The 26,588-nt window shown below is 52.3% G+C and overlaps 9 protein-coding genes across 9 annotated transcripts; 4 read left to right on the plus strand and 5 right to left on the minus strand.

Annotated features, from left to right (window-relative positions):
• Positions 1–1,502: 1,502 nt before the first annotated feature.
• On the minus strand, positions 1,503–3,539 carry HER10_EVM0010549 (heterokaryon incompatibility protein; the record flags this gene model as incomplete). Its single annotated transcript, XM_035480005.1, has 1 exon — positions 1,503–3,539. The coding sequence occupies one exon, from the start codon at positions 3,537–3,539 to the stop codon at positions 1,503–1,505; it is 2,037 nt and encodes a 678-aa protein (XP_035331802.1).
• A 2,823-nt stretch (positions 3,540–6,362) lies between these two features.
• HER10_EVM0005996 (uncharacterized protein) lies at positions 6,363–8,045 on the plus strand. The gene is made up of 3 exons (XM_035475594.1): positions 6,363–6,966; positions 7,034–7,600; positions 7,666–8,045. Exons 1-3 carry the CDS (start codon positions 6,487–6,489, stop codon positions 7,942–7,944), a joined length of 1,326 nt encoding a protein of 441 aa, XP_035331507.1. The 5' UTR covers positions 6,363–6,486; the 3' UTR covers positions 7,945–8,045.
• Positions 8,046–11,890: 3,845 nt separating this feature from the next.
• Positions 11,891–12,577, minus strand: HER10_EVM0005395 (ubiquitin-conjugating enzyme; the record flags this gene model as incomplete). Its single annotated transcript, XM_035475015.1, has 2 exons — positions 11,891–12,255; positions 12,412–12,577. The coding sequence occupies 2 exons, from the start codon at positions 12,575–12,577 to the stop codon at positions 11,891–11,893; spliced, it is 531 nt and encodes a 176-aa protein (XP_035331470.1).
• Positions 12,578–13,284: 707 nt separating this feature from the next.
• On the minus strand, positions 13,285–14,374 carry HER10_EVM0005045 (uncharacterized protein; the record flags this gene model as incomplete). The annotated part of the gene is made up of 1 exon (XM_035474670.1): positions 13,285–14,374. The coding sequence occupies exon 1, from the start codon at positions 13,996–13,998 to the stop codon at positions 13,285–13,287; it is 714 nt and encodes a 237-aa protein (XP_035331450.1). The 5' UTR covers positions 13,999–14,374.
• A 105-nt stretch (positions 14,375–14,479) lies between these two features.
• Positions 14,480–15,430, plus strand: HER10_EVM0000455 (diphthine synthase; the record flags this gene model as incomplete). The annotated part of the gene is made up of 2 exons (XM_035470238.1): positions 14,480–14,614; positions 14,705–15,430. The coding sequence occupies 2 exons, from the start codon at positions 14,480–14,482 to the stop codon at positions 15,428–15,430; spliced, it is 861 nt and encodes a 286-aa protein (XP_035331147.1).
• A 119-nt stretch (positions 15,431–15,549) lies between these two features.
• On the minus strand, positions 15,550–16,226 carry HER10_EVM0007011 (pyridoxamine 5'-phosphate oxidase; the record flags this gene model as incomplete). The annotated part of the gene is made up of 2 exons (XM_035476578.1): positions 15,550–15,972; positions 16,029–16,226. 2 exons carry the CDS (start codon positions 16,224–16,226, stop codon positions 15,550–15,552), a joined length of 621 nt encoding a protein of 206 aa, XP_035331567.1.
• Positions 16,227–17,971: 1,745 nt separating this feature from the next.
• HER10_EVM0002038 (uncharacterized protein) lies at positions 17,972–21,555 on the plus strand. The gene is made up of 2 exons (XM_035482879.1): positions 17,972–19,802; positions 19,856–21,555. The coding sequence occupies exons 1-2, from the start codon at positions 19,785–19,787 to the stop codon at positions 21,269–21,271; spliced, it is 1,434 nt and encodes a 477-aa protein (XP_035331251.1). The 5' UTR covers positions 17,972–19,784; the 3' UTR covers positions 21,272–21,555.
• Positions 21,556–21,747: 192 nt separating this feature from the next.
• On the minus strand, positions 21,748–22,440 carry HER10_EVM0002588 (uncharacterized protein; the record flags this gene model as incomplete). The annotated part of the gene is made up of 2 exons (XM_035472294.1): positions 21,748–21,914; positions 22,041–22,440. The coding sequence occupies 2 exons, from the start codon at positions 22,438–22,440 to the stop codon at positions 21,748–21,750; spliced, it is 567 nt and encodes a 188-aa protein (XP_035331287.1).
• Positions 22,441–24,762: 2,322 nt separating this feature from the next.
• HER10_EVM0001134 (uncharacterized protein) lies at positions 24,763–26,156 on the plus strand (the record flags this gene model as incomplete). Its single annotated transcript, XM_035470890.1, has 4 exons — positions 24,763–24,964; positions 25,044–25,108; positions 25,206–25,582; positions 25,676–26,156. The coding sequence occupies 4 exons, from the start codon at positions 24,763–24,765 to the stop codon at positions 26,154–26,156; spliced, it is 1,125 nt and encodes a 374-aa protein (XP_035331198.1).
• Between the last annotated feature and the right edge of the window lie 432 nt (positions 26,157–26,588).

The following is a 26,588-nucleotide window of genomic DNA, read 5'->3' on the forward strand; positions in this document are numbered from 1 at the left end:
AGTTAGAATAGTCGTCTGAATGTTACGACATGGCTCTCTGTGTCTGAGTCCGCTCTACTTTGGCTACCACTGATCGTCAAATCTCGCTATAAAACAGCCTTCAACAAGTTGCATGTTAGGCCTGCATGTATGTAGCATTACGAGAAATCCGAGGGTAGTTTGTGCAAACATCACAGTAAGTGACTGAAAAGAACGGTGACTCTTTTTCTCATGTCACATGCGATCGAGAAATGCAAGGGAAGATAGAACAGACAGACCGAGCAGCATAGCAAGCGACAAGCTTGTAGCACGAATGTTGTACTTCTCTTGAATGAAGCTTGGCCGAGCGAACTACGTGTGCATTCGGCATTGTCGGCCTCTTGGAATTGAGTTATGTGAGGTAATTTTGAGATAGATGCCGCAAAAGCTTGCAGCCCAAGATTTCAGCATCCATGTACTACGGCTGCTGGTCTTTCCTCTAAGATTCACAGCGCTTTGAATAGTAACACACAATGAACGTTGCTGTCAGCCATTCAACATGGGCCAATGTCAGGTGTCAACCTCTGGAGATGATATCGGCATATAACACCATCATGTTGAACAGAGCTTTGTGCTCCTAGACACTACTCAGAAGTTGACTATGAGAAGATAACAGAACGTTTTCCCTTGTTCGTGTCCAGTCCTCACCATCACATTCACTAATAGTTCTGACCTGAGATCACCACTCTCGATCATCATCCAACTACCCACGCGTTCCTCCAAAAGGGCCAAAAAAATCTTCACTCAAGATGAAGTGCATCTTTTTCTGATGCCCATGCTTGCCGTACTAGCTGCCTCTCTTCCGACTGCCCTTCTACCCAGCACGGGCGGTGTCACCTTGATGGGAAATGAAAATCAGAGCACTAGAGGGCTTTAAAAGGTCCATAATAATGGATAAAAGCGGCAGATATCAATTATGTGTCCGGGTCACAGAAGCTGCAGCCGTAGGGGCTCTGTTAGCGGTTCCACCAACATCGCTCGCGAGTTCAGAGTCGACACAATCATGAGCGAGAGATCCAGCGCGATTACCTCCAGCGGTCCACAGTATTAACTTATACTATGGCGTTCAGTGGAATGGGTAACAGAATAGGCTGATGTCTTGCGGCACCGATTTTGCCGAGTACTCGAGCGTGAGTCCAAGTGGTGTTAGAACACCTGGCATCCCTAACAGTCCTCATAGAGTTCTCTCGGCATCGGACTTAAGATGGATGAGGTCTTCTTAATCGATGGAAGCTTATATCACCGATGAAACGATGGGATCCTGTCATACACCCTATCGCATCGCCAAACCCATCTGATCATCCCAATACTTGCCTGTCACTCGAGCAATGGGGTGGCATTAAACAAATGTACGCGAGCACAGACCTGGTGGGATCTGAAGCTTGGGCTGAGGCTCATCTTCTATTATCATGTACTCATTGACCAGACTTCAGCTATGGATTCGAAGCTCTCTTTTCCACTGCTTGGCATGTCCTGTGCTTGCGCTACGCTATATCGATTTCCGTCTCGGCATATGCACCGGATGCAAAAGCTTCTCCATCCATGACCCCACTAACGTACGCATCCCCAATAAGCTCGTACCGGCCTCTCTTTGTAGGTCGGATCACGAAAGGAACCTCAGAACCCAGTAGCAGGCATATTGAATCGCCAACCTTTGCCTCTCTAGGAACTAAGCAAAGTCTACCGGCCGTTGTGGGAGAGAACCTTCGTGGACTGGCAGCAGCCAGGATGGTCATCTCCACCGGCACAGCAGCCGCCACGAAAATCAACCGTGCCTTGTTCGTCTCTTCGGGGTCTTCAGAGACGAGCCAGGTCTCCATGTTCGTGATCATGGTCTTGATAGGCTCTGACAAGTCCACGTCGATGCGGTCGCTCAGCTGGCTTCTCTCAGACGTCAGAGTCTTCCAGAAATCAGAGAGACGTTCAGGAGACATGTCTTGGATGCGATCAGAACCTGACGCAATTCGAACGCAAGATTTGTAGAAGTTGAGCGACCTTAGGGAATTTCGGGCGTAGTAATCATCCATCGTGTCGAGCGGGTACGGGACGCGCTTAGGTTTCGGTGGAAGTGGTAGCTCGGGCCAGGAGATTCCATCCTCCGCAATGGTATCGATGAGCATGCCAGAACACCTTAATACATTTTCATCGATAATTTCAACTTTTCCAAGCTGTGTCCCGCCGGCTGAGAATTTCCCATACCGAACGCTGTAGCTTGGCAAAGCATCAAACTCCTGGTTTCTCAAGTCGGGCACCCAAGTTGGGAGATCTGGCAACCTTCGACGCTTCCATCGGTATATAGGTCTGTAGTACCAGGGGAGCATAATATCGGTGACCAGTTTCTGCGGCGCGCATGCCAGAACACCGAGGTCCTTCTTCTCCAGAAGCTGAGACCGGGCGAAGCGTATGTAACACTCCTGAACGGAAAGAGTGTATAAGTTGTCCCGGGATATGATGCTATCTTTCTCGACATCTGAGGCGTAGCCCAGGACACCCAGAATGTGGTCTCGAGGATCGGTACATTGAAATGCTCTGGTGGCTTTAACGCCGTCCATCAATGTAACTGGTTGCTTGCCTCGATACCACTGGCTCATGCGCATCATCGAAAGGTTGTAGAGGCGGGATGGAAGAAAAGTCACATTGCTGTCATTCACGGTTCCATCCTTAGGCAGAGCCTGTATTCCGAACGTCGACATCCTCAGGGCCAGCTCTGAGAGTGGTTGAAAAGGCATCATGAGCTTCCCGCAATAGAGCCAGGTGTTATCGTTAAGAATCGCCTCTTGATAAACCCACTTTCTTTCGAACCAAGTGTGATTCATCAGTGCCCTAAGAGGCTTCCAGTCCATATTCCATACGGTAGTCTTGCCCTCTCGGGTTCGTTCCTGATTGCGAGCGGCAAGGATATCTGCACTTTTTTTGTTCTGGTGAGGATCGTCCACAACCTCAGGAATGATCTCAGATGCCTCCTTAATGACGTCCAGGACTCCATCGATATTTGAATCATCACTTCCAAGCCAGATTTTAACAGCTTCCGCATTGGAGTAAATTTCCGACATTCGGCCAATCTGTTGTGTTTTCTCCAGAGTGTTCCTCTGGTTGATGCAAATGGAGTCGGCCCAGAGCACAACCTCCTCAGTCGGTGAGCGCCAGCGCTTCAGTGCTTCGAACAGAGTTTTGGTGATTTGAATTTCTTCCCCTTGGCAGGTGATGTATGCTTTGTCCCGAGCGTCTCCCCAGGCATAGGAAACGGCATGGTATTTGACTGGTGCTTTGAGCCACTCGTTAGTGAGGTCAATTCGAACATCATCATCGTCATGTCCAGGAAGCAAGTGAATGAGGCGAAATTGGCCCTCTTCGAGCGAGTCGTGCGCATACTGAGGCGGAGGTCGGAGCCAGCGCTGAAGTCGCGACGTCAGGCTCCCCTCTTTATCGCGGAAGAATAGGTGAGATGCAACCGGCCCAGCCAGAATGACCGCAGCGCCGATGGCGTAGAGGAACCGCGTATCAACGCCGATATCGTCCATTGATGTTGATTTAATCGATATGAGATGATGGAACCGGCGGGCTGGGCCTCGCTTGCGAGTGGTGCTGGAGGTTGGTTCATCCCAGTTGACTTGCGGAGACAGGTAAGAGACGAAGGTGGTCCCATGCCGGCACGTGTTAGGCCAATCATATTGTATGCAGGGATTCCCTCCTCAGTGTCACATCCTCTTCAGCTTGTTGCGAGACTAGTCAAGGGGCCTTGGATCGCCGACTCAATTGCCTTAGGTCACATGAGCTTAGGCAGCACATTTGTCAAAACTCGATACAAGACGGATTGGAAGCTAAGCTCAGTAGGACTTATCCCACCGGTCAGTTTGTAAGAGCTAATGTTCTCATTTCTCCGCCCGTGGACCAAAAACTGAATCCTATTGATTTTGATGTGTGTACCAGGGCGCTCTACCCAATCGAGAGAACTCCAGCTGGCCAGACCTCGGGGAATAGGAAGTTTTTACAGCATTGTCCACAATGCGCAACGATTCGAAGAAAAGAAAACGTGGTTTTGAGTCAATTATCCACAACGGAGAAGAAGCCAGTGCCAACGCGTAAACGCGCGAAGCTGTTTACTCAGTATAGGTACGCTATCCACAAGCGAGTCAGCGCAACCTGTATCTGATCAACTGAATCATGGACACCCCCAGTAGCGCGTCTCAAATTGAGCGATAGCACACCGATGCTAAGATTTAAGCTTGGCTCTGGATCGTAAAGTCCTAACATATCCACAACTTCGTTGCGTCACGATAGGTGAGTAACCTTCGTATTCTATATCGAGGGCAAGTATTTCCGGCTTCTTCGAGGTTTGCTTTCCTTGATATTTCCCCGCCATCTGCCAATTACCCACACAACGCATAGACGTTGCACATATTGTCGTTAATCAACGGACAACAAGCGGATTCCGCATTCCGTTTCGGCCGGGCGGGAATACGCTCAAGAAAGCAAGCTTCTCGATGCCGATTCTATCGGATTCGAGAGGTCATGACACTTCCGATCCGATGAGAATTGGAGAGTTGCCGAGAAAGCGTGACTGGTGGTTACTTATGCTTTCTCTGCCCGTCAATCCATACGATTATCATGACAAAGCTCTCACAAGACCTAATCACTCTACAAAAGCGCGGACACTAGGTAAAATTGCGGTCTCGGCATACTCAGTGCATGCACCCTTTGACAAATAACCCTAGAGTGCAGCAACTTAACGGCTGATAGACACTGGCCGAACTCGTACGAGTGAGGTTCTATCTAGAGGTAGATCTTCGCCGACCCGGCGGCTCGGTAGCAAGCGACCTTCCGCTTTCGGAACCCCAGGAAAGTATACTCGTTTGAGTTAACAAAAGTAATGTCTCCCACTCTCCCCACGTTTCGGCGTTATCACGGAGTAGCCGTGGCTTGAGTTAGTCTAGGGCACATTTCCCCTTGCAAGTCAGAGAGGAACACCAGGGAAATCATGAACTGTGCACATGGGGGAGGACCCGTCAAAGGTCAACTCAAGTGCAACATGGCTCAAGCCACACAGTCAGGCTCATGCTTCGTGCCGTACTCCCGTCCGCTGCGTGACAGCCAAGATCAGGGGTGAAAGGGTGGAAGCAAGTCGTTTGACCTCAAACCAGGGCAGAATTTCGCTATCAACGACTCATCGCCATTTCTCAAGTACACTAATCTGTGACAAGGGACCCGTTTGTCTTCATTATCGTGCCAAGGTACAATTTGTGCATAGTAGGTGATGCAATTTGGCAGGCCAAGTAGCGTTACAGCGCCAAGGTTCGACTTGCGATGAAGCCGAAAACCATCAGACGATACAAGCAAGTCGGCAAGACCTATCTTCCACTTCGCCACCGAAAAGGAACAATAGCCTAGGGGCGCTATCATATGAGACGCACAGAAGAAAATATGTCCCTGGTGAGTGTGGCAGCTGTCAACTGGAGAGCTTCATCAATCTGCATTCAAGCAGAAACAAAATTGGGAACTAGACTGCCCAAACAACAGCTATTGGGAAATGCCTTGATTAATCACGATGATGAGCAACTTGCTGCTCAATGGGTCATCAGATGATTGATTTTCTGCCCCTCGTTTCTATTTCCATCTGCCAGGGAGCCCCTCCTAGATGTCTACCTTCGCACGCGCGCGGCGCGCGGATATGCGGGGACCAAAGTCGAGACCCCTGACATTACCTTGGGAACCCATGCCTTTCAGCTGCTTCTCATCAGCCTTACCAGGCCTGCCCTTCCAAGGCCTCGTTTTCGTGAAGTGAAGATTGCGCTAGCAGACCGCCCGCGACCGCTCTTATCGGCAAGGGAATTGAGGTGTGCCAGTTTTCTTTCATCGGCACGTCTGAGGACTTTCGAGGCCATCGGCTGAGGCGTAGCTGAAAGCACTGCAGGTGGTAGCTTCGCATGTGTCCAGGGTACCTGCTTCAGCATGAGAAGATCTACCTCCATGTGACGCTGAACCCCCCATTCAATGTGGCGTTCCTCAAAATTAAGTTCTGGAAGACAGTGAAGCCTGCACAACATGCGAAACTCCTCGCAGTCCATCATACCATAAATAACACGATCCTAGGCAATACTAAGAAGACGTTCGTCTGGTCTCCATTTCGCCGAGAGCCCAGAAAGGCTACCGTCCCTTCCCCTGACTAGCATCGCAAGACTAGGCGCGCCCCACTTGGTCACCACTAGTCTGGTTCTATTCGAGACGGGTCAGTGTGACCGTTTGGTTTATCGGCGTCTATATTGCGCTGTTCTCTGGGTATAACAGATAAAGATGTCATGGGTCATGGAGGTAAGACGAGTTGTATAAAGACGGGAGGTTGAGGACATCAATAAACGTTCCCTCAGCAGCCAGTCTTTCAACAACTTCCTTCGCTTCCAACACCACAGTCGTTCTTTTCTGAACTTGTCGATCTTTTTTGAAACAGTCCTTCTTTTCTTGTGCGAAAACATGTCATTCAACACACTCTTTTTCAAGCACCTCTTGGTAGGTGCTGCTCTCCTCCCCGGCCTCGCATTGTCCTCTCCTGTCGGCAGCGTCGATGCTCGAGGTGTCAAGGTCATCTCGGCGCCCTTGGAAAATATCACGCCAACCATCATAGACCACGGTCCTCTTGATCTCGAGGGCCTCGAGCGCCTCAAAGACTCCCTCACAAAGTCTATCCGCCCGACGCAAACCCCGGAGCCGAACAGAGTCAAGCGCCAGGACGCCGCGTCGAGCACCGTTCCCAACTCTTTGACAGTCGCCACCAGCGATGCCTTCGTTTCGGTCGATGTCGGTGACATCAATCTTATTGATAGCAACTCTGCCAACTGTCACTCTGAGGAACTCAACGGGCCATTTGATTCTATTCAGTTCTTCACTGGATCTACCAACATGCGCGCCATCAACGCTACTAGCAGCAGTGGAAACACAAGTTCAATCACCAGCGTAAGTACAGTTGATTCTTTGTTCTCCAGAGTATTGGAGTTTAAAAGTCTGACATGATCTCCAACAGAAACTTGAAGGCTGGGCCGATGCCGGCGTTTTCAAGTTCGAGAACGGCGACCGCATTAAGGAATTCTGGGTTCTCGAGAACCGCGGTTCCTTCCACGGCTTCAACTTCACAACCACCAGCGGAAAGACATACTCTGCCATGGGCCAGGTCCTCCGCGACCCTCCCCCGATGCAAAAGGTCCCCGTTGGATCCGGCATCCTGGGCCGTATGCGCGTGCAGTACTGCAACATTGGTCTGATCGGTCACGTCGGCTTCGACTTTCTCGACGAGCTTCAGTCCGTTTCCATCAGCAACATTGCTTACTCTGGCTTCACGGACAACATCATGCCTTCCGGTCCCGGACAGACCATGACTGTCGGATCCCAGATTGTCGACAACCGTAACTCCACCGCCGAGCAGATCATCACGATCATGACGATGGATGCCGTCACTAGGTCGCACACTCTCAGCGTTGCGAACCAGTGGAACGTGGGTGGCCGCGTTGCTGTCGAGGCTGAGGCCGGCATCCCGCTCATTGGAAAGACCAAGGTGACGACTGAGTTCTCCTGGCAGGTGCAGAAGACCACTGTAAGCAATCATCTCCATCAATCGACATATATCAAAACAGTTCGCTAATTGCATGACCAATCTAGACTGAGGAAGACACCGAGGGAGAGACCCTGACCAGGTCTGCCACCATCAACCTTAAGTGCCCGCCCAAGAAGTACTGCGTCGGCTCCTCCTTCTTCACAATGTTCAAGATGAACGTCGAGGCCGAAGCCACATTCCGCGCCAAGACCAAGTCAGGCAAAGACTTCTTCTGGAAGCAGAAGGGCAAGTACGAAGGCGCCGACTCTCTCGCCCTGCAGCTGCAGGTTGACGAGGCAGACGGCATCATCGGAAAGCGCTCTCCCATCGTCAAGAGCTTCTGATTCTGAAATCCAGATACCCATTTTCCTTGATTCACCAATCTTGAGCAAGCGGCATTGTACTCTTTTGCTTTCTTCTTTTGCTTGTTGCTTGTATACCGCGCTGGGAGCACCATATTCCCCCAAACTCATGACTGATCTGAGACGAGCATACGATGTTGCTTTCATAGAGACCCCATAGAAAACACGTTGTGCTCAACCATATGGAAACGTTCATCTGGCTTTTGAGAATCGGGCTTGTGATACAAAAGTGATGTGCCTCGCTCACTGAAAATGGTCTAGAAGATCCATGATTTCGAGGGTTTTGAGTCCGAAGGCCTCGACAAGTTTGTAGGCTCCGAACTCTAAGATCCTCCATACGGGATTCCAAGGTGTAGATGGACGTCTTAATGTGATACAGCGAGTAACTCAGCGCTTCTTTGACCACAATTCAATTCAGCAATCCGATCACCTTTTCTGCCTCGCGTCTGAGTGGATTGCAACGGCCTAGAAGTTTTCATTCCAGTCTATTACAATCTAATTCAATGATACACAAGTAATGACTCGTAAGAAACCCTCCAGCATGTGTTCCGATTCAATCCTAATTCTCATCCTTGCATTTCCATTAAGATACACACTTACCCAGCGTCATGGTCAGTCGAACTCGGAAAACGTGGGGGAAACTTTTATTAGGTAAAGTAATTCTTGTTGGGATCTAAAGAAAAACAAAAGACGACCATGACTAAGGAAGTATACGCTCCCTCCGATATAACGATCTTTATCACAATTCAACTCTAGACGTTTTGTTAATCTCGGCATACGATTAAACGATATCGTGAAGCTAATAGCCATCGACTTACCTCACAGAGTAGACCAGATTTGTTCAGCACGAGCCAGCTCCGCCTGTTGAAATGCGGTCAGAGAAGTTCCTCGGCGCTGTCTGTCGTATATCTTTTCAATGAAGCGAGTAATGTCACAATAGTTCTCTACCATGCCACGTCAGCGTTTGAACTTAAGTCTCCGCAAGATGTGCCAAATACTATCAGGTGAACTAGCTGAATCTTACTTTCTGGGAATTGCAGGGCCTTGTTGAGCTTGCGAAACAGCCGTCCGGTCTTACGGCATCGAAGGGCCTGTTTGATCTCGGGGGCGGCTGTCGTGATAAGGCATACAGCAACCGTAGCCGCTGCGCCGATGGCCGCGACTGTAATCGGATCCGGCATACTTTCTGTGGGTATATATAGCGGTTAAATTGGAGATAGGAAGACTTTCAAACGCGAGAGTTCAAAAGTCTCAGTGCTGTTGTTGCGACCGTTGCGATAGGTGGGTTTTGGTTCCAGAAAGGACTGAAAGCAGTCTTCAGAAAGGGTCGATAGGAAGTGAAGAGAGAGGATCGTGGGAGGGGAGTGCTTCAGCTTTGACTTTGCGAGGTAAAGATGAGGATGCTGCTGTTCACTGTCATTCTCGGGAGATGAGGGGAGATTCGTGAACTGATATACAACAGAAATGCGGTAGTCTTAGTGGTAAGATAATCTGCGTTGAGTCCGACGGTTACATCTGAATGCCCACATGTAACGTAATCTCATTGAGTGTGGGTTGGCTTGTATCCTCACCACATGGCAATAAGCCTCCAGCATCGCTATCTCTATCTTGATGCCACAAACAGCCAGACAATGGCATGGTTGTCTGGAAGAGCTTAGTAGGAAGGACTCGAAATGATAGCGAGGGAGTAGATCTAGTAGATGATTCGACAGTTAACGTTGATAGGAGTCAGATCTAACTTGATAGGTGATAAGTTTACCGCCTAGGTTGCTACCCCAAGCCCCCATACAGAGGGGCCCTTCCGTGCTAGTAGTGCTTGACTGGTCTAGCTCTACTACAAAGTTCTAATGTGGTTGCCTGGGGCTTGTAACTTTCTCCAGAGTATGGCGATGTCACGAAGCAAGTAGGCGTTACGACATAGCACTCGTTCACGATGATGAAAGTCAAACCCAATTTGACTTAGTAATAAGCTTAACGCTTAGTTCATTACGGCCAAGGCAGTTGAACGGGAGGATGGCGTCTTGTTCTGGCGCGAACTCTATCTCAAGACTAAGAATGCCGTACAGTCTTGTAGGGCTGGTTCGTAAGACGAGGACTGGTTCGGTAGCACCCGACACTGCGGCCCCAACAATGACGCGTCGTGACTGGTTGTCGAAACGCATGGGGGTTTGATCTTACGACTGGGTTTGTTCCGTTTGACCGATGTTTTGACCGATGTGACTGACGGGCCGCCGTAACTAACTCGCTTCCGTCATGATACACCGAGTTTAGTTCGGTGTGGACACGGAGAAGAACCCTCATCACGACCATTAAGATTCTTAGCTTCTTAGAAGTTAGTGGAATGGCGTGAGGGTGGGCTTGACTAGGCCTCGTCCTCTTGCAACGAACTCTGAGATAAAAGTCGGTCTAGCTTAAAGGGTGTCAACGATCTAAACAAAAGGCCACGCCCAACGGTGCTGGCCAATACTTGCCAATACTTGAGATACTTTGTGGGGCGACGAGTGTGTTGATGCGAGGACAATCTCGTGATATTCGACAACCTACGAGCGACTAGTTGCCTACCGGTATTAGCTTGGATGCCCAAGGGGTGTAGGCTGGTGGCAGGGCAGAGTGCGGGGCAGGAAACACGACATTGACAAGAACGGCTCTGGCGCAGTTTAGTTACTCTCTCTGCCGGCTTTGACTACTTTGACTATGTGTGAGACATGGATTTTCAGCCGCGGGAGTGTCCTGCCTGCTTGGTATGTCGGCGCCGCCGAATTCGGAACCAACGACTAGCGGCTGGAACTTTTTCAGAAATGAGGCTTAAAATCGTGCCAGCTGTCTTTCGCCGTTCTCGTTACTACTAGGTATGCTTCTTTGCAGTACGTGTACGATTCGTGTGTGTGTCATCGTTGGCGTCGTGGCAAAATCGAACTTGTCACTTGAACTCGGGGCACTACCGAGACCGTGGACACGGGGTTACATGCCCTCACGCAAATCTGGCTTCAAAGTGCCCTGGGGAAGAAGACGCAATCATCAACAATGGTCAAAGGGTCCAGAAGCCACGCCGACTGGATACGCTAGTACTGAGCTCACCATCCTCACCTTCAGTTCGACCCCAAAACCGCAGCTTGGAGCTCCCTTCTCCAACCAACATGCCTGATCTCTTGAAGGCAACAGTGGCGTCCACAATAAAGGAGGGCTTTTCAACGACCGCCCCCTGCGTAAGTCCTACCAGCGGCCGCGATGGGAGGGGCTTAGCTATCGACTATGGCTTGTCCCGGGGAAACACCAGCTTGCTCATTCGAACAAATGGGTAAGCGTTGAAAATGCTAGGGATTGGAGACGGGAGAGGCTGGAGGCTCACGCGGGCGTGGGAATAATTCGCGCGCTCTTTCTTACATGTTGATTACCGTGTTTTGTCGTGGTCTGTAACACAGATGCCAGAGGCAACGGAGAACATACTCCGTAGAGAGGGAGGTGATATTAGAAGGAGAGGATACGAAACGAAAGGCCTCGAGGCTGAGGGAGAAGCCATCGACCTAACCCAGAGGAGAGGTGCGACAGCAAAGGGAAATACGTTACGTGTAGCTCAGAGCCCAAGGGGGTGGATGGTGGTGACCATAGAGCATGATCCTTTTCATTTACCCACAGGGACTGTCTGAGGCCCCCGAGAAACCTGAGAGAATATGCAACCTTTAGGTGCAAACGCAGATACCCTTGCAATATTGAGTGCTCCTTTGAGGATTAAGAAGGCGTCAATTTGAATGCCAAGCCAGCCTGCTTCGATGCTGTAGATATCTCCAAACGCCATGATGCAGGACCCTCGTCCAAGTTCCGCCCTTCTTCAACTCTGTCTCATCAAATCATCCGACCGGCCGGTCGCTGCCGTGCCACCCAGGGCTCACGGACAAGAAGAATATATTTCCATGGCAAGTTGCGCCCCTCAATCCTCACCCAAGCTCTCTCTGACACAAGCTCGACACCGTCTCCTAAAATCCTTATTCTTGCCCTCGCGCTCCTCGCGAAACATGCGCGCGGCCTCGACGTTGGCAGGCGACTCGTCGTTGGGTCCGTGGAATAGGCTGATGGTGCTCAGCAGAATCGTCTCGGGGCTCTGGACGGGGCTCCACCGCTCCGAGGCCGCTTCGTAGCCGTACTGATCCTCCTCGGGCGGGTGCAGGATCGAGATGCAGAGGCGGCCGTCCGGGTAGATGTTTGGGTGGAAGGGGATGGGCGTCTGGAAGGTGAGGGAGGGCGGCATGAGGGGGTAATTCGCCGGGAAGGTGAGTCTGGCGCGGAAGTTGCCTCCTGTTGATTGAAGAGAAGAATATTAGCTGTTGCGCGCGGGAAGAGGTTGAGGGTGGGAGGGGAAGCTGGAGGGTTGGAGGGGGGAAGGGGGCAGCCAGCGTGGTAAGCTTCGACAGGCTGAGTCCACTTTAAGCAAGAGGAAGAAAGACAACATACCTCCATAGTACTTGCAGTCGTCGCTGATCATGAGCATCACCTCCCACTCAAAGATGCTGTTGTCATTGACCAGACCGCACGAGATACCGGGGATGTCCTTCCCCGTTTGCATCTCCTTGAGCTGCCGACCCAGCAGCGACGCCGCAGCTGCAGAGGACGATGCCATGGTGTCGCAACGCTCTGATCTGTGTATCGTTGTAGCTGTCTGTGTATAGGTAGGTGTGTATGTGTCGGGCGGCAAGGATCGATCGACGGTGACACCAAAACCCGAGTCTCGAGTTGTTTGCGCTTGGAGACGGCGGAAACGAACGATTGAGGGAAAGCTGACGATAGGTGCGCGTGAGGTAATGTTCGTTAAAATAATCCGATGAGGCTTCGACTGACGTAAATCGAAGAAAAAAGAAGGCAGTCGTTCAGATGCCGGCTTTGTTAGCTAGACTTTTCAGTGCTTGCTCCAGTCACTTGTTCGAGGGAGGTGGGAAAGGACTGGAAATATCCAGCGTTGAGAGGTTGCTGATGACGGCAAACGGACCCGACCGCGGGCTGCTTGTCGAAATCGGAGCCAATGCGAAGGTGGGGTTACCCGAGCTGCAGGGGTTCGAGGTGCCGGTGTCTGAGGGGCTTCGGTCGGCAATCTGACCGAGACACACCGACAGCTTCTCGGTGAGAGAAGGCAGCCAAGAATTGAGATTCGGGGAGACAGGTACCAAAGAAACACCGTCCCGCCTCGAATTAATTCGCATCTTCCCACGTCCAAAGTAGTTCTCCGAATATCGGGATCTTTCTTCCCGTCGTGTTGCCAAACAAGGGTATCATTTCTCGCGTCCTGATCATCGTACAGCTCTCGGAATCGCCGGCCTCTCGCAGCACAGCTTATTTCTTCTTCGTCCCTCCGAACCCCGTAATCCCCATCGCAGCCATCATATCATCCTCATCATGCTCCCCCTCAATCCTCACATCATCTCCATACTCCGTCTTGACCTTCTCCGCCGCCTCCTTCTCAATCCTTCTCCTCTCATCCGCCTCCTTCCTCTTCTTCCTCCTCTCCTCGGCCTCCTTGGCATTCTCCTCCTCCCGCAGCGCAAGCCTATCCTGCAAACTCGTCGCCTTCTCCTTTTCCAGATCCAGCTTCCTCTGCCAGTGCCACTCAATCCTGTCCCTCACCTCCTCCGCACTCGCCCTCTTGACCTCGGTCTTCTGCCCCGTGTTCGCCAAGTGCTGCGGCGTGTTCAGGTGCTCCACAAACTGCTTGTTGTCCTTGAACGTGAGATCGCACGGCTCGCAGTAGAATCCCGCGCCGCGACCCCTCTTGCCAACACCCGCGCCCGCGGGGACGAGCTGCGTCTTGCCGACCTGCGCGCTGAGGTCCAGGACGTTGCGCCGCGCCTGCGTCAAGGTCTCGTCGCCCGTCAGGGGCTTGTAGTATTTCTTGCCCGCGAGCTTGGCCTCGTACCGGGCCTTTGCTTCTTCTTTTTCTTTGGCCTCGCGGTCTTTGGCCTTGGCTGCGTATTCGTCTAGGTCGTAGGTCTTGCGGAAGTCGGTGTCGCCTGCGGGCGCGCCGTAGGCGCTTGCTTTCTTGTCGGCCATTGTTTGGGTTTCGTGTGGGTTTCTCTCTGAAGGTAGGTACTTCGTGACGGTGCTCCTTGTCGGGATGTTCGCAGTGTGAAGAGATGAGATGGGTCGAGAATATCGGAGTCGGTTTTGTTCGTTGAGGAGGAATCGTGACAAGCAATAGCGTTGTTGATGGATACAGAGCTTGGCCAGACGCGTTCGATGATGAAATTTAATGCCTGGAAGCCGAGCTGGGGTCGAGTGAGGCTGCAGGGGTTGAGGGATCGGAATTGGGAGGGGCCAGGCGAGACAGGGTCCAGGGGGTGCAATGGTGGGGTTGTAGCGCTAAGAAAAAAAGATACCTACCCCTCCATCCAATTCCCCCTCCAAGGTGTGGAAGAAAAAAGTTACGCCCAACGCCAACGAATTCTCAACCTCTCGATCGACTGCCTGTGACTCGACATTCGAGCACGCGCGAATACTCTTCTCAAATATTCGCAAAAATAGAACCGTCAAGATGCTTTACCTCGTAGGACTAGGTCTCTCCGACGAGACTGACATCACAGTCAAGGGCCTTGAAGTCGTCAAGAAGGCCTCGAGAGTCTACCTGGAAGCCTACACGAGCATCCTCCTCGTCGATAAGGCCGTCTTGGTGCGCCCTCATCCCTTCAAATCCTTCTTCTTCTTGATAATCATCTTTGAGTGACAAGTTTCTGTCTAACACTCGCCTCAAACCGTCTAGGAAGCCTACTACGGCCGCGAAATCGTAGTAGCAGACCGCGAAATGGTCGAATCCAACAGCGACGAGATCCTCCGCGACGCCCAGACGGAAGACGTAGCCTTCTGCGTCGTCGGCGATCCCTTTGGCGCCACAACGCACACCGACCTCGTGCTCCGCGCCCGCGAGCTCTCCATCCCCGTCGCCACCGTCCCCAACGCCTCCATCATGTCCGGCATCGGCGCCACCGGCCTGCAGCTGTACAACTTTGGCCAGACCGTCTCCATGGTCTTCTTCACCGAGACCTGGAAGCCGGCCTCCTTTTACGACCGCATCAAGGAGAACCGCGATATCGGTCTGCACACGCTCGTCCTGCTCGACATCAAGGTCAAGGAGCAGAGCCTCGAGGATATGGCGAGGGGAAGGAGGGTCTACCAGCCGCCGCGGTACATGACTGTCGGCCAGTGCGCTGCGCAGATGCTCGAGATAGAAGAGGATAAGAACGAGGGCGTGTATACGCCTGACAGCTTGGCTATCGGGGCAGCACGCGTGGGCGGCAAGACCGAGAAGTATGTTGCTGGCACACTGAAGGAGCTCTGCGACACGGATGAGATCCTGGGTGGTCCACTACACAGCATGGTTCTCCTCGGTAGGAGGGCACACGAGTTGGAGCGCGACTACATTCGCGAATTTGCGGTGAACAAGGAGACATTTGACAAGAGCTGGGCTGCGGATTATGGGAAGCAGTAATCGTCATTCATATCCCGTGACTGGGCGGGGTTTTGTGGCTTATTCCCCCGATAACCTTCATCTACTTCGTGCTATTATTACATGCCGCCGCCATTGCTACAACTCTTACGTATCTCAGCTCAAGAGGAAGCTGAGCGGTACTGCTCGACCTCCTGGGAAGAGACCTCTCTCAACTTGTTGACCTTTGCCGGACTGCCGGTTACGACTCCCTCGGCCAGCTGGGCAACCTTGCCGATAAAGGTAGCGTTGCTGAGGGCATACGTGATGCTGACGGTCTTGACACGGATGATGCCGATGCGGGGATCGTTTTCAGAGCCGTCGTGGGTGCCGTCACCGAGGTCACCGACCCACGCCTTGAGGGTAGGGTTGTAGTGCTTCTTTACCAGCGAGCGGTCGGTAATGACGCTAGAGACACCAGAGACGGAGGCCCAGTCACCTGAGCTGTTGATGAAGGAGATGTTGATGTGGGGATCGCTGTCGATCTCATCCGTCTTGTTGGACTCGGTGTTGGTGTGGAACAGCAGATCAACGCCGCCGTTTTCCTGGATAGATGTTAGAAAAGAAGAGCTCATGAGAGGCGCCAGGGCAGAAAACGAACCGTTGCGGCGAGGGCCATGGCGCGGGAGACGAGAGCGCCAGACTTTGCGTCTCTGGTGGTCATCATGGCAAACTTGGTCTTGTCGGCAAAGCTAACAAAGGCCTCGACCTTATCCTTGACGGAGACATCGTTGTCCTGGTTGGTCGCCTTGTAGGGGTCGGCGGGCTTGCTGCCGGTGGAAGTGTTTGAGAAAGACATGATGAATGGGGTTCTTGGGAGTGTGTTTGTGGTTTTGGAAAGGTCGATTAGTCGTGAATGGGATTGAACGCGTCGATTGAGCTGAACAGTCCGAATGATGGATCGTGAGAAAAGTACAGGAGAAGACATTGAGTTGCAGGAGGGAGGTTCTTGTAGAAGAAGTATTTGAACCCCCTCCGACCTAGGGCGGCCCATCAGGCGAGCTGACCTCATTGCTGTAGCTACGTGCAGCCAGGCACGACCGATTTCATCATCGAAAAAGCACGTTGGGAAAGGTCTCAAAAGAGGAATTACCTAAGGTAAGGTAGCTAGCTAGTGACTGAGCGACGGCCGAGTGACCACGGGTCGCAGTGTCGGTCGCGCGGAGGTTAGGGAGCTTGAGCTGCAGAGCAGCAAATGGGCGAGACATCATGACGTCAAGAGCGGAGGGGCAGATGGCGTTCCTGCCTACCATAGAAGGGGCCAGCCCGCAGTGGCACGACGGACAAATGGGGTTCCATGAGGTAAACTAGGTAAGGTAGGCTGCTCCATGAAAGTCTAGATGAACGACGCGTTTTATGGGGTTAAATTCATCATTGATCGTCTTGTTTGCGTGGTCGAAGCCGGGTTGATGTTATCGGCACTGGGTGTGGAGTGCTTCTTTGGATTGCTCCGAAGGAGTGAGTCTGCTCCTGTGTGGCATTGGGTGCAGGGCACATGAACAACCATCGGAATACCTACTGAATACATGAGCTACTCGGTCGACGGAAAGAGCTTCACTCACGAAGGTAGCCTTTCAGTGGGGAGCGTAGGTCTTCAATCAATAAATGCCCAGACAAGGTAGCGCAATCCGAGCTTCGACTTAGCCTTTCGATCGCGACTTGTGCCAGCGGCGTCAGCTGTCGCAGGTCTGTGTGGCATTTTATTCTCCATAGTCCCAGTCGCGATGCAGATGCGAGAGGCACAGACAAAAAGGCTGAAGGCATTAACAGCCACGGCGAGACAGAGGAGAAACGACTAGTGGTTGCCCCGATTATCTGGGGTAAGAGTTTTGCGTGACTTGGAGGATCAGACTGAGGTGCTCTGTCGGCAACTCCCACAATGTCGTGACTGACGGGCCCGATGCTGCCACCAAACAACGATCGTGATGCGGCTCGGGAAGCTACAACGGGGTATCCGTACTTGCCCCGCGTGTCTCCTTTCCTGCCTTTGACACCTCTCTCTTCCCTTACATAACGCATCCTAAGGTATGTTAAGGCAGGTAGGCGCACTCTGTTTACTTTCCTATCCACCTTATGTAAAGGAGATCGCATGGTACCTCGTAAGGTATGCAGCACTGCGAACTGCGGCTGCCCTTCGGTGTAAGTCCAGATCGGGATCAATCCAAGACATACATTAGGTCAAGATGGAGAGCTAGACAGCCACGTTTGCGCATGTTAGCCGCTTGTTCTTCTCCTGGCTTGTTTCTAAATACCTAGGCAGTTTGGCCCGTTGGTAGAGCATATCCAATTGCTGTTTGTCAAAGACGATTCCACCAAAGGAAAGAAGCGATTCCCATCTTTGATTGCTTAACGTCTGACCTTTAGAGTTTCCACATGACTGCAATTGACTCCAAGAGCCCAGAGCAGATTCGGAAGCTACCTCAAGTACTTCGTACCCACCCCTGTATAGGTACCGTGCGCTAGGTACCTATATCTTGCCCCCTGCCCCTGCTGTCCTTGCTCATCACTGCTTCGTTTCTGTGGTTGTTAATACTGTCATCTTCCCCAGAAAGCATCATCATCTCGTCCATCCAACTGCTCATGGGAATCTGCAATCAGTGCATCCAATCTGCGAGTAATCGCCGTCGGGCAGTCGCAGAAGGCCCCACTAAATCATACTCCAGCCGGCCAATTGCCTTGTCCAGTGTCTCATGTGTCGTGGCAGTTGCTGCGTGCTCTTCCCGTCCAGGAAAGATACAACCGTTCTCGTTCCGTTCAGCACTTTCCCCCGTCAAATGCAGCAGCTCCTACCGTCGTTAAACACATTCGCCTACAGCAGGTGCGAGGATTGCAACCCCATCCCACCTCAAGCTCGCTTCTCCGCAGCGAGGTGACTATGTCTACTATACACTAGGTACCTAGGTGCCAGGGGCATTAATAGTCTAAGACAAGTATCTCACATTAAATGATTCTTTCCCGAACCCAGCGCCTGCAGATTGACACCGGTAGTCAGTCTCGTGGTCTAAAGACAGAAGTACCTACCTAGGAAAGAAGAAGGTGTGGTCTGCAGCCTGCCTGCCTTCCAGCAAAGAAGCTCACGTCGGAGTTTCGGCGGACATCGGCACCGTCAAAGCTGAAGAGTCTGAGACGGCGCAACGTCGCTTGCCTGCCGAACGTGGGAGCAGGCACCTTCCTTACCTCACCGATCTCACCTACCACCTGAGTAAGGTAGGCAAGCACGACCATCCACCATAAGGTAGCCAGACGGGCGAAAAGGGAAATAAGGACCAAGAAAAAAAAAACGTCGGCGATTCTTGCTGCCACTGGCCGCCGTCACCGTCACCCGCACTCCACCAGAAGGTCCGTCCAGTCCTCACCTGCCTCATCCCCGTCCCGTCCACTTTCTTTCCCTCGCCTACGCGCAGATCTGCCACCTCTCCCGGCGGCGTCGCTTCGCATTTACCCCTCGTCATCTCTCTTCTCTGGAACCTTTTTTTTTTCCCTCGTGATTGCTCCCTTCAACGTCAACCCTCCATCGCCCGCTTTTCCTTCTTTCATCTACGCCCGGAATTCAATCCTCACTGATGAACCACATCAGGTCCGCTTAGAGTGATTTACTTCAGTCTGCCTTCACCCTCGCGGACCCTGATTCACGATAGAACAGGCGGGCCAGCAGACGGCGCGAAAACCCGACAAGCCGATTCCGACCCGACTCAGCTGCGAGCTCTTGTCACCTTTCTACGGATACGCTAGTGATTAACCTCTTCAACGACTCGATAGCCCGACCCGACCACGGCCAGGACTCCCTCATTCAGGCATCGTCATCCGTCACTGCCGGCTTGTTACCAACGACTCGGCCACTGAAGAATTTCTTCCTCCCTCACCTTCCCGCCAATTTGTTCACCCGACCGACATCCGATTGTCGGCTTGGCTGACTTTTATTTCCACCCCATCATAACGTCAGGACGAACGCCCGAACCACCTCTTTCTCTTTTTTCCCTTCAAACCTTCGTTTCACTTTTTATTCTTTCTCCAGTCGTGGGCCGCATCGCAAGGTCGCTCGCTGTTCTCCGTACTCACTCCGACCAATTGCTGTACCCTGCGTCACCGACGTCAAGGTTCAACCTACCTAATCAGTGGCGTTGTCTCTTTGAGCCTTGATCAACAATCTGGCCGGGACCTGCAATTTCAACCCCCATCCACTTCTCGTCCAACAACGAAAGATTGCCGAACTCCAAATCGACGGATTAAATTTTCGAGTCCCTCAACCGCGCCGGCATTCCACCTCGACAGACCGAGACCCATTCGTACCTGCCACGAGGTCGAGGAACCCTCCTAATTCGCAACCTCGCCGGACTCTGCAGCCCAATCCATCGCCATGGCAAACCGAGAATTCGTGGGTCTATCTGTTTTCTGCTTTACTTTTGTTGCACGCTAATCAACAGCCAGGAGATCATGCCATGGGAGTGCCGTGATGTGGAGGATCAGGCCGAAGCCTACTACAACCAGCCACTCAGGTCATCGAATCAGGCCCTCGCCGAGGAGAATGCGAAGCTGAAGAAGCTGCTCCGAGAAAACGGCATCTCTTGGTCGCCCGTATCCGCAAACTATCAGAACCTCCAAGCAGGTGCCAGGCGAAAACAAGCCCCGTCTTCAGGAACTCGCTCCTTTCCGTACCTTCCAACAGAGGTCCTGCTGCGCATTCTCAAGTACTCGATGACCTCGAAGGACACGATTATCGACCCCTTGACGAAAATCACGCCCGACAACCTCACAGCCCAGGAGAAAAGCCGTGGTAATCAAATCGCCATCCACTTCTTGGCGACATGCAAGGCGATGCATGACGAAGGCAGCCGTATGTTCTGGAGCCACAACACTTTCACTTTCACAAATGAACACGCCGTCAGAAACTTTGCCGAGCTGGACTTTGGATTTCGAAAGGACATCAAGCATGTCAACTTTCGCATCGTCGCCCAATTCTACGACGACAAGAAGCGAAAGCACAAGCTTGAGCGATCCTACCACCCGTCTCTGAAGAGCGACATCACACTGCGGACGGTCCCTCGCGTCAGTGAGCGAACCTATGCCCGTGGCGGTTTTCGCTGCTACACGTGGGCTCAAGTAACGGATTTCCTGCGTGCCCTCCGCCCTCCCTTCGATCCCAAGCATGACAAAGGGCTAGTGCGCCCCAAGCTGCTTCCTGGCCTTGAGTCGCTCAGAATTGACTTGGTGAACTTTATCGACGACTTTCTCCCTATGCCTAGCAGCGACCTGCACGATGTGGCATCACACGAACTCGGTTGTTCTCTGAATGAGTTGCAAGTCACCGGTCTTCCGATTGACGATGCTGGCAGCAAGGCCACCGCAGAGCTTACTGGGCTTCTGCGCGACGAGGGCCTCTTCCTTGCTGGCTTGCCCTCGTTTGTTCAAGTCAAAAACTCCCTGAAGCCTCTGCCGGGCATCTCGAGCTGCGCGCGTGTTGTTCGGGCCTGGAAGACAATCAAGGCAAAGCGGGAAGACGACGGTGATTCCGACTCTGACCCTGGAAATGAAACTGATGAAGGCCACTATCATCCTAAGGAGCCCATCATGCCCCCTGCGCCCCGAGAGACAGGCCACCCCAAGTCCGCGCCTAGCCGTCGGGACTTGACGATCTGGAAGAGGGTGCCCAAGAGCCGTGACGGGGATGGTGATGACCGCCAGTGGACCGAGTTCTGCCGCAGCAGTGGCTACCCCATGGAGGACATTGAGGATATGATGGGCGACGATGACGAGCTTGGCATCTGCCCGTGTTGTGGCGAACCACACCCTAGTCTCTTGGACCTCCTCGAGACGGACAACGAGGAGGACATTGGAGACGACTAAGGTACACGCTCGACTCAGTTGAGAAAGCGGCATTTGGTTGGCGTTACTTGGAATGAGAGGCTCGAGCCTGTCTAATGATGGGGAGCAACATGGCGAGGCACCGTTACACATGGTATTCGGGATATGAAAAGGGATCATGATTCATCGGATGGAAAAGCTTACGGAGTTACTTTACACAGGTCACGAGATTATGATACCACATTTTGCTCAGGGCACATAGATACCATGGTTAGCCATTAATAAGGCGTATGAGGCCAGCCTCTGTCTCATGGACAGGAAGTCTGGCAAATTCAAATTCTCTACTTATGCTTCCCTACCTACCTTCAGCACCTCCCCTGTCCCGATTCTGCGCTTGAAGTTGACGTTCCTCCAACACACCAGGATCGCTACACCTACTTTCAAACTCAAAAGGTTAGTTTCCACTTCTTTTTCGGCAGAGAACAAACTTGCTTCCAACTCAGCACACTCGATGCCTCTTATAAAAGTCTGTTAAGCTGAAGCACTTTGCGACGCAACTCTGCCTCGACGTGAGCAAGTCGACCTAACTTGTTTCCGACATCAATCTGGAGACTTGAGAAGACCTCACGGAGCTTGTATACGTCCCACTGTGGGTTGACCCTGTACTGCCGGGAGGGCGTAATGTCTGTGTTGCACATTGCTGCTCGACGTCGGCGATAGTCATTGCTATCCCATCCACGTCTGGAAAACGAGGAGGAGAATGAAAAGGAGCTCGTCCAAAAGTACGGGTACCGTCCCCCGTTCCTCTTACGCTCCACGTCGTCGAGGATGCGGTCCACGTCGTACTTTTCTCTCTGCACCTCGATGATGATGTAGTCGAGGATATTCATGTCCTGGTGGGAACGCGCGATCATGGCGGCGAGTTTATACGGGTCCCATATTGCGTCAATTTCGGCCTGGGGGACGCGGAGGGGGTTGGTCACGGAGTCGAGGGTGGGTGGGTTCTGGTAGGGGTTTGGGAGGAGATAGTGGGCGTCCCAGTCTGTTGCGAGTTCGGGGGAGGTTAGGGTCGGCATGCAGGATTCGTAGTCTGGGCGGGCGCGGAGGAGGTTGAGGGATTCGAGGTTGGGGGCGTGGATGGGACCGGAGGTTGAGGTGTAGGCTGTTACGCCTCGAGGGGGGTAGTTTGTGGATGGGGACGGGGAGGGCATTGGTGAGGTTGAAAGTTGTGGTTGTCGGATGGGTGTGGGTGTCTAGAGAGGATGTTAGTTATGGGCTGGGTTGTGTCTCTTACCTTGTCTGAATGGTTTAGTCGTAGACTGTAGTGAGCAGTCTTAATTGACGACGTTGATGAATCCAGACTAATCTAACACGGCGGAGTGCACATTGATAGATATAAGATCGTTCTCTCATGGTTCCCTCTTGAAAGGTTCTTGATTTCAAAGCTCTAGCTGTGTTGTCGTTTTTTTCTTTTACACACTCTCGATCTTTTGTTGCCTTCGGCAAGTCAAAGAGCATTGTCCTTCGATACTCGGTAACAATAAGCAACAGGATACTTGACCAAAGACCCTCGAAACCATACAGCGTTGGAGCTTCATTGTTCAAGTTAAAAGTAGCTCTTGTTTGGACCCTGCCCTAATGCTTCACAAAGAGCTGATCTTCGAGCCCGGGTGTCGTCACCCAACTGTAAATGGGTATCATATTTCTAGACCATGGTTCATATTATAATACTACCTCAATTCCAATATCGACTGCCTATAGTTCGGGAACTCCTCGCTCTGCGGATGCTACTTGCCCAACTAGGGACACCGTACTTGAACGTGACATGGGACTTGCGACCCCTTAAGTTCATACTAGACGCGACCTTCGCGCCAAGTTTTCGTCTCGCAATCGTGAAAGCGATCTCTTAACCTTATCGCCATGTTCGGATGGCAACTCCCAAGACAAGACATTGACGTCGACCCATCCCCGGCACTAACCATCCGCTTTAGGCAAGGCCAAGGAGCGCTGCTATCCGTAGTGCTACTGTTGACGAAAGCCAGACCCGCCCGAAGCCCCTAGGTTCATAGACGTAATTAACCTTAATAGCGCAACCATTCTATTTTGCAACCAACTAGCGCCCTAGTTGCAAGGGTCTAGGTGGGGGGTTGCTTGCTGGCGATGGAAATGGTATCCGCAACTGGATTGAATTTGCTCTTTGGGAATGGGGACCAGAGAGCCGGGCTCAGCTCAGCGCTCAGGCATCGAACCATTCCTGTGCTTTCTCCTTGATGCTCGGTGATGTCCACATTCAGGTAAGTGCTTGGGTCTTTGGTAGTTGCTTTTGATCGACGTGCCGCTTCCCGGCGCTTGACTCACCATCCGCAGTGAACTTGGCCGAGTTTTCGACTTTTGCCCAAGAGGATTACGTACTTATCACATTTTTAGCAAAGAAGTCTGGGAAGTCTGGAAATCAACTCCTTCAACAACCTAATACTAGGTTGCATATTCTTTCCAATTGTACATGTGTACTCCGTGCTCCTCTCGACGCCTAATGGTCGAAGAGTTCCGAGTGCAACTTTGCGCCCACGTGTGACATCGGGGAAGATCCACCACATCCCGCAATTCGCCTCCCTTGGTGCTGGATGCGCAGCAATCAAGTGCCGCGCTGAGAGCCATAAATTCTTAAACTATCCCAGCATGCCGCATAGGTCTCCGAGCCAGGGGGCGGCTTTACCAAGACCTAAGCGACCTTGACAGATGCAACTTCACTAGGAGCAAACTTGTAAAGCGTTGGCGTCCCCCGGGTAAGGGATGTGACGAACAAGGGGGGACAGGAGGATTTATGTGATTCCGTGTTGAAGATTCTGGCGTGGACTGACAAGTCTAGGTATGGACATTGTCGGTATTAGCGAAGGGCCCCGGACAACGCTAGACCAGGGGAGGGCGCAAGGAGTCAAGGCTCAGAAAGCGAGGCGAATGGGAAAACCGCCTCAAGTTGGGATGTGGATGTGCGGGCTATTGCGTTCCTAGCATCGTGGGTTTCTCTGCCTTTTCTTTGGGTAGGTCTCAACGATATGTCTGGTCTTTTTCTCGTCTTTCAGTCCACCCTTCCGAGTCAGCACCGTCAGGTGCCCACTATATAGCCCGGGGGAAGCGAGATCAGGGGAGGAGGGGGGAACAATCACGCCCCAGTGCGAGTCATTGCCCTTTCGAGCGAGAATCGTAGGCGCGTTTTCCCATGCGTTGGAACTCAATGTGACCTTATCCCTGTGTGCGTTGCTTGTTGGAAGAGCGAGCGAAAGAGAGAAAGCGATAGAGTGGGTTAAGCAAGTGAAGCGAGGAGCAGTATCTCGAGTTTAAACATGGCCTGTATTCCTCTTTTCCTCTGCCCCTCCCAATCTCTCGGAATTCTTCTGTTTCTTTTTCGTTTTCTCTTCCCACCCCCGGCTCGGTGCACTCCGCCAAAGTCACCAGGAAAAGCTTCTCAGGCCAGATCGACGTGATCGCACCCTTTCGACATCCCGAACGACGACAGAGGGCACTCTCCCCACATGCAGTACACCAAGATGCCTATCGTGCCTCAGGCTTCGGCGTATCTCATTGCCAACTCGGTGGTGGCTTTCGTGACGGTGTTGGTGGTTGCGCTACGGGTCGTCTCCCGTGTGCTGGCGGGGTCTAGGCTGGGCTGGGATGACTACTTTACGTTGTTGGCTGTTCCTCAGGGGATTGCTTTGTTGGTGATACAAGGACTTTGTAAGCATCCTACGAAACTGTGCCATGGAGGCTCAAAGATGGACTGTTTGACAAATCTGTTGCTAAAACTTGGCTGTAGGGACGTCCGCCGGTCTGGGATATGAGCTTTCGCAGGTCGAGGCGAACTGGACGTTTTTAGATTCTGTGAGTTTCCCCTATCAACTCGACCTCATAGCTCGCCGTGAGATTATGGGGGGCTACTCGGATCTCATCGGTTGCTAATCATGACGGCAAATCGTAGCTCTTCCTCCCTTCCGACACAATTTTTGGCTTCGTCAGCTTGACGACGAAGCTCAGCGTTCTCTTTTTCTACCTCCGCGTCTTCACGAGCCCGCCAATGCGACTGGCGACCAAGATGACCTTCCTCATCGTCATTCTCTGGGGCATCGGCAACATCCTTCAGACTCTGCTGGTCTGCCACATCACCAACGGCAAGTGGCACGCGACGAATAAGGACATCTGCCGCGAGCACGAGGCAAGCATCCTCTCGACGGGACTGTTCAACTGCATCACCAATACCGTTATCATGCTGGTCCCGCTGTACACGATTTGGAGCTTGAAGAAGGTTAGCGTGTCGACGCGGTGGGGGCTGAGTGGTGTGTTCTTGTTGAATCTCATGTGAGTTGCTGGACCCAATCCATCCAGACCGGCCGTCTGATGGAGCGTTGTCATGAATGAACCAGTATCGTTGTCTAACATTTTCCGATCTAGAGCCATCATCGCCTCCATCGTCAGGCTCCGCATCATGATCGACGTCTACAGCTTAGAACAAGTCGTCCGCAACATGCCCGTCGCAACCTTCCTCACGGTCCTCGAAACGAACCTCACCATCCTCTGCAACTCCCTGCCGATGCTGCTTCCGCTCTGGGCCTTTTGGAAGCACCGCCGCTTCGAGACGGACGAGTACGTGTCGCGGCTGGGCGGCAATAGCCAGTCGTGCAAGCACGAGCACCTGGTGGAGGACTTGACGAACGGAATCCCGCTCGAGACGATGTACGGCAAGAATGACGTGCACTTTACGACGACGGTGATCGGGAGGGGAGAGCTGAGGAGGCGGTCGAACGGGACGGACGAGGATGATATCTCGGAGACGGAGTCGACGCAGAGGTTGCCGCGGAATGCGCAGGCGATTACGATTGAGACGAAGTGGTCGATTGTGGAGGAGACGACCAAGGACGGTGGGAGGGCTTGAGTGATATCCCCTTTGTGACGCTTTTTGTAATAAATATGAAATGATAATGAAATATTCCCCTATGAGCAGTGACGAGAGGTTCAACATGGCGACGGGCAGCAAACCGTGACGGAGGCGAAGTTAGTGGGCAGGGGGCTAACCTAGAGTCTCTGGGAACATTTGCAAACAATCATTCCAACATGATTAGGAATGACCGATTGAAGTCAAAGCAATTGCTACCCTCCGTTCTCTAACGTTCCATCTCCCTTCTGGGAGCTCTTTCAGATGAACGGAGAATCTGCGATTGTCGATGGCCAGTGCAGGGATCTTCCCAGGACCTGGTCTAGGATGCCATCAGTTCTTTCGAGATCGCCGACGATCCTCGGGAGTACAGACGCTGATTTATTCGCTAAAGTTTTCCCAAAAGCTTCACTTGCCTGAACAAGGTCTGTG

This window comes from Colletotrichum scovillei (genome assembly GCF_011075155.1).
Source record: "Colletotrichum scovillei strain TJNH1 chromosome Unknown Contig00007, whole genome shotgun sequence".
Classification (NCBI taxonomy): domain Eukaryota; kingdom Fungi; phylum Ascomycota; class Sordariomycetes; order Glomerellales; family Glomerellaceae; genus Colletotrichum; species Colletotrichum scovillei.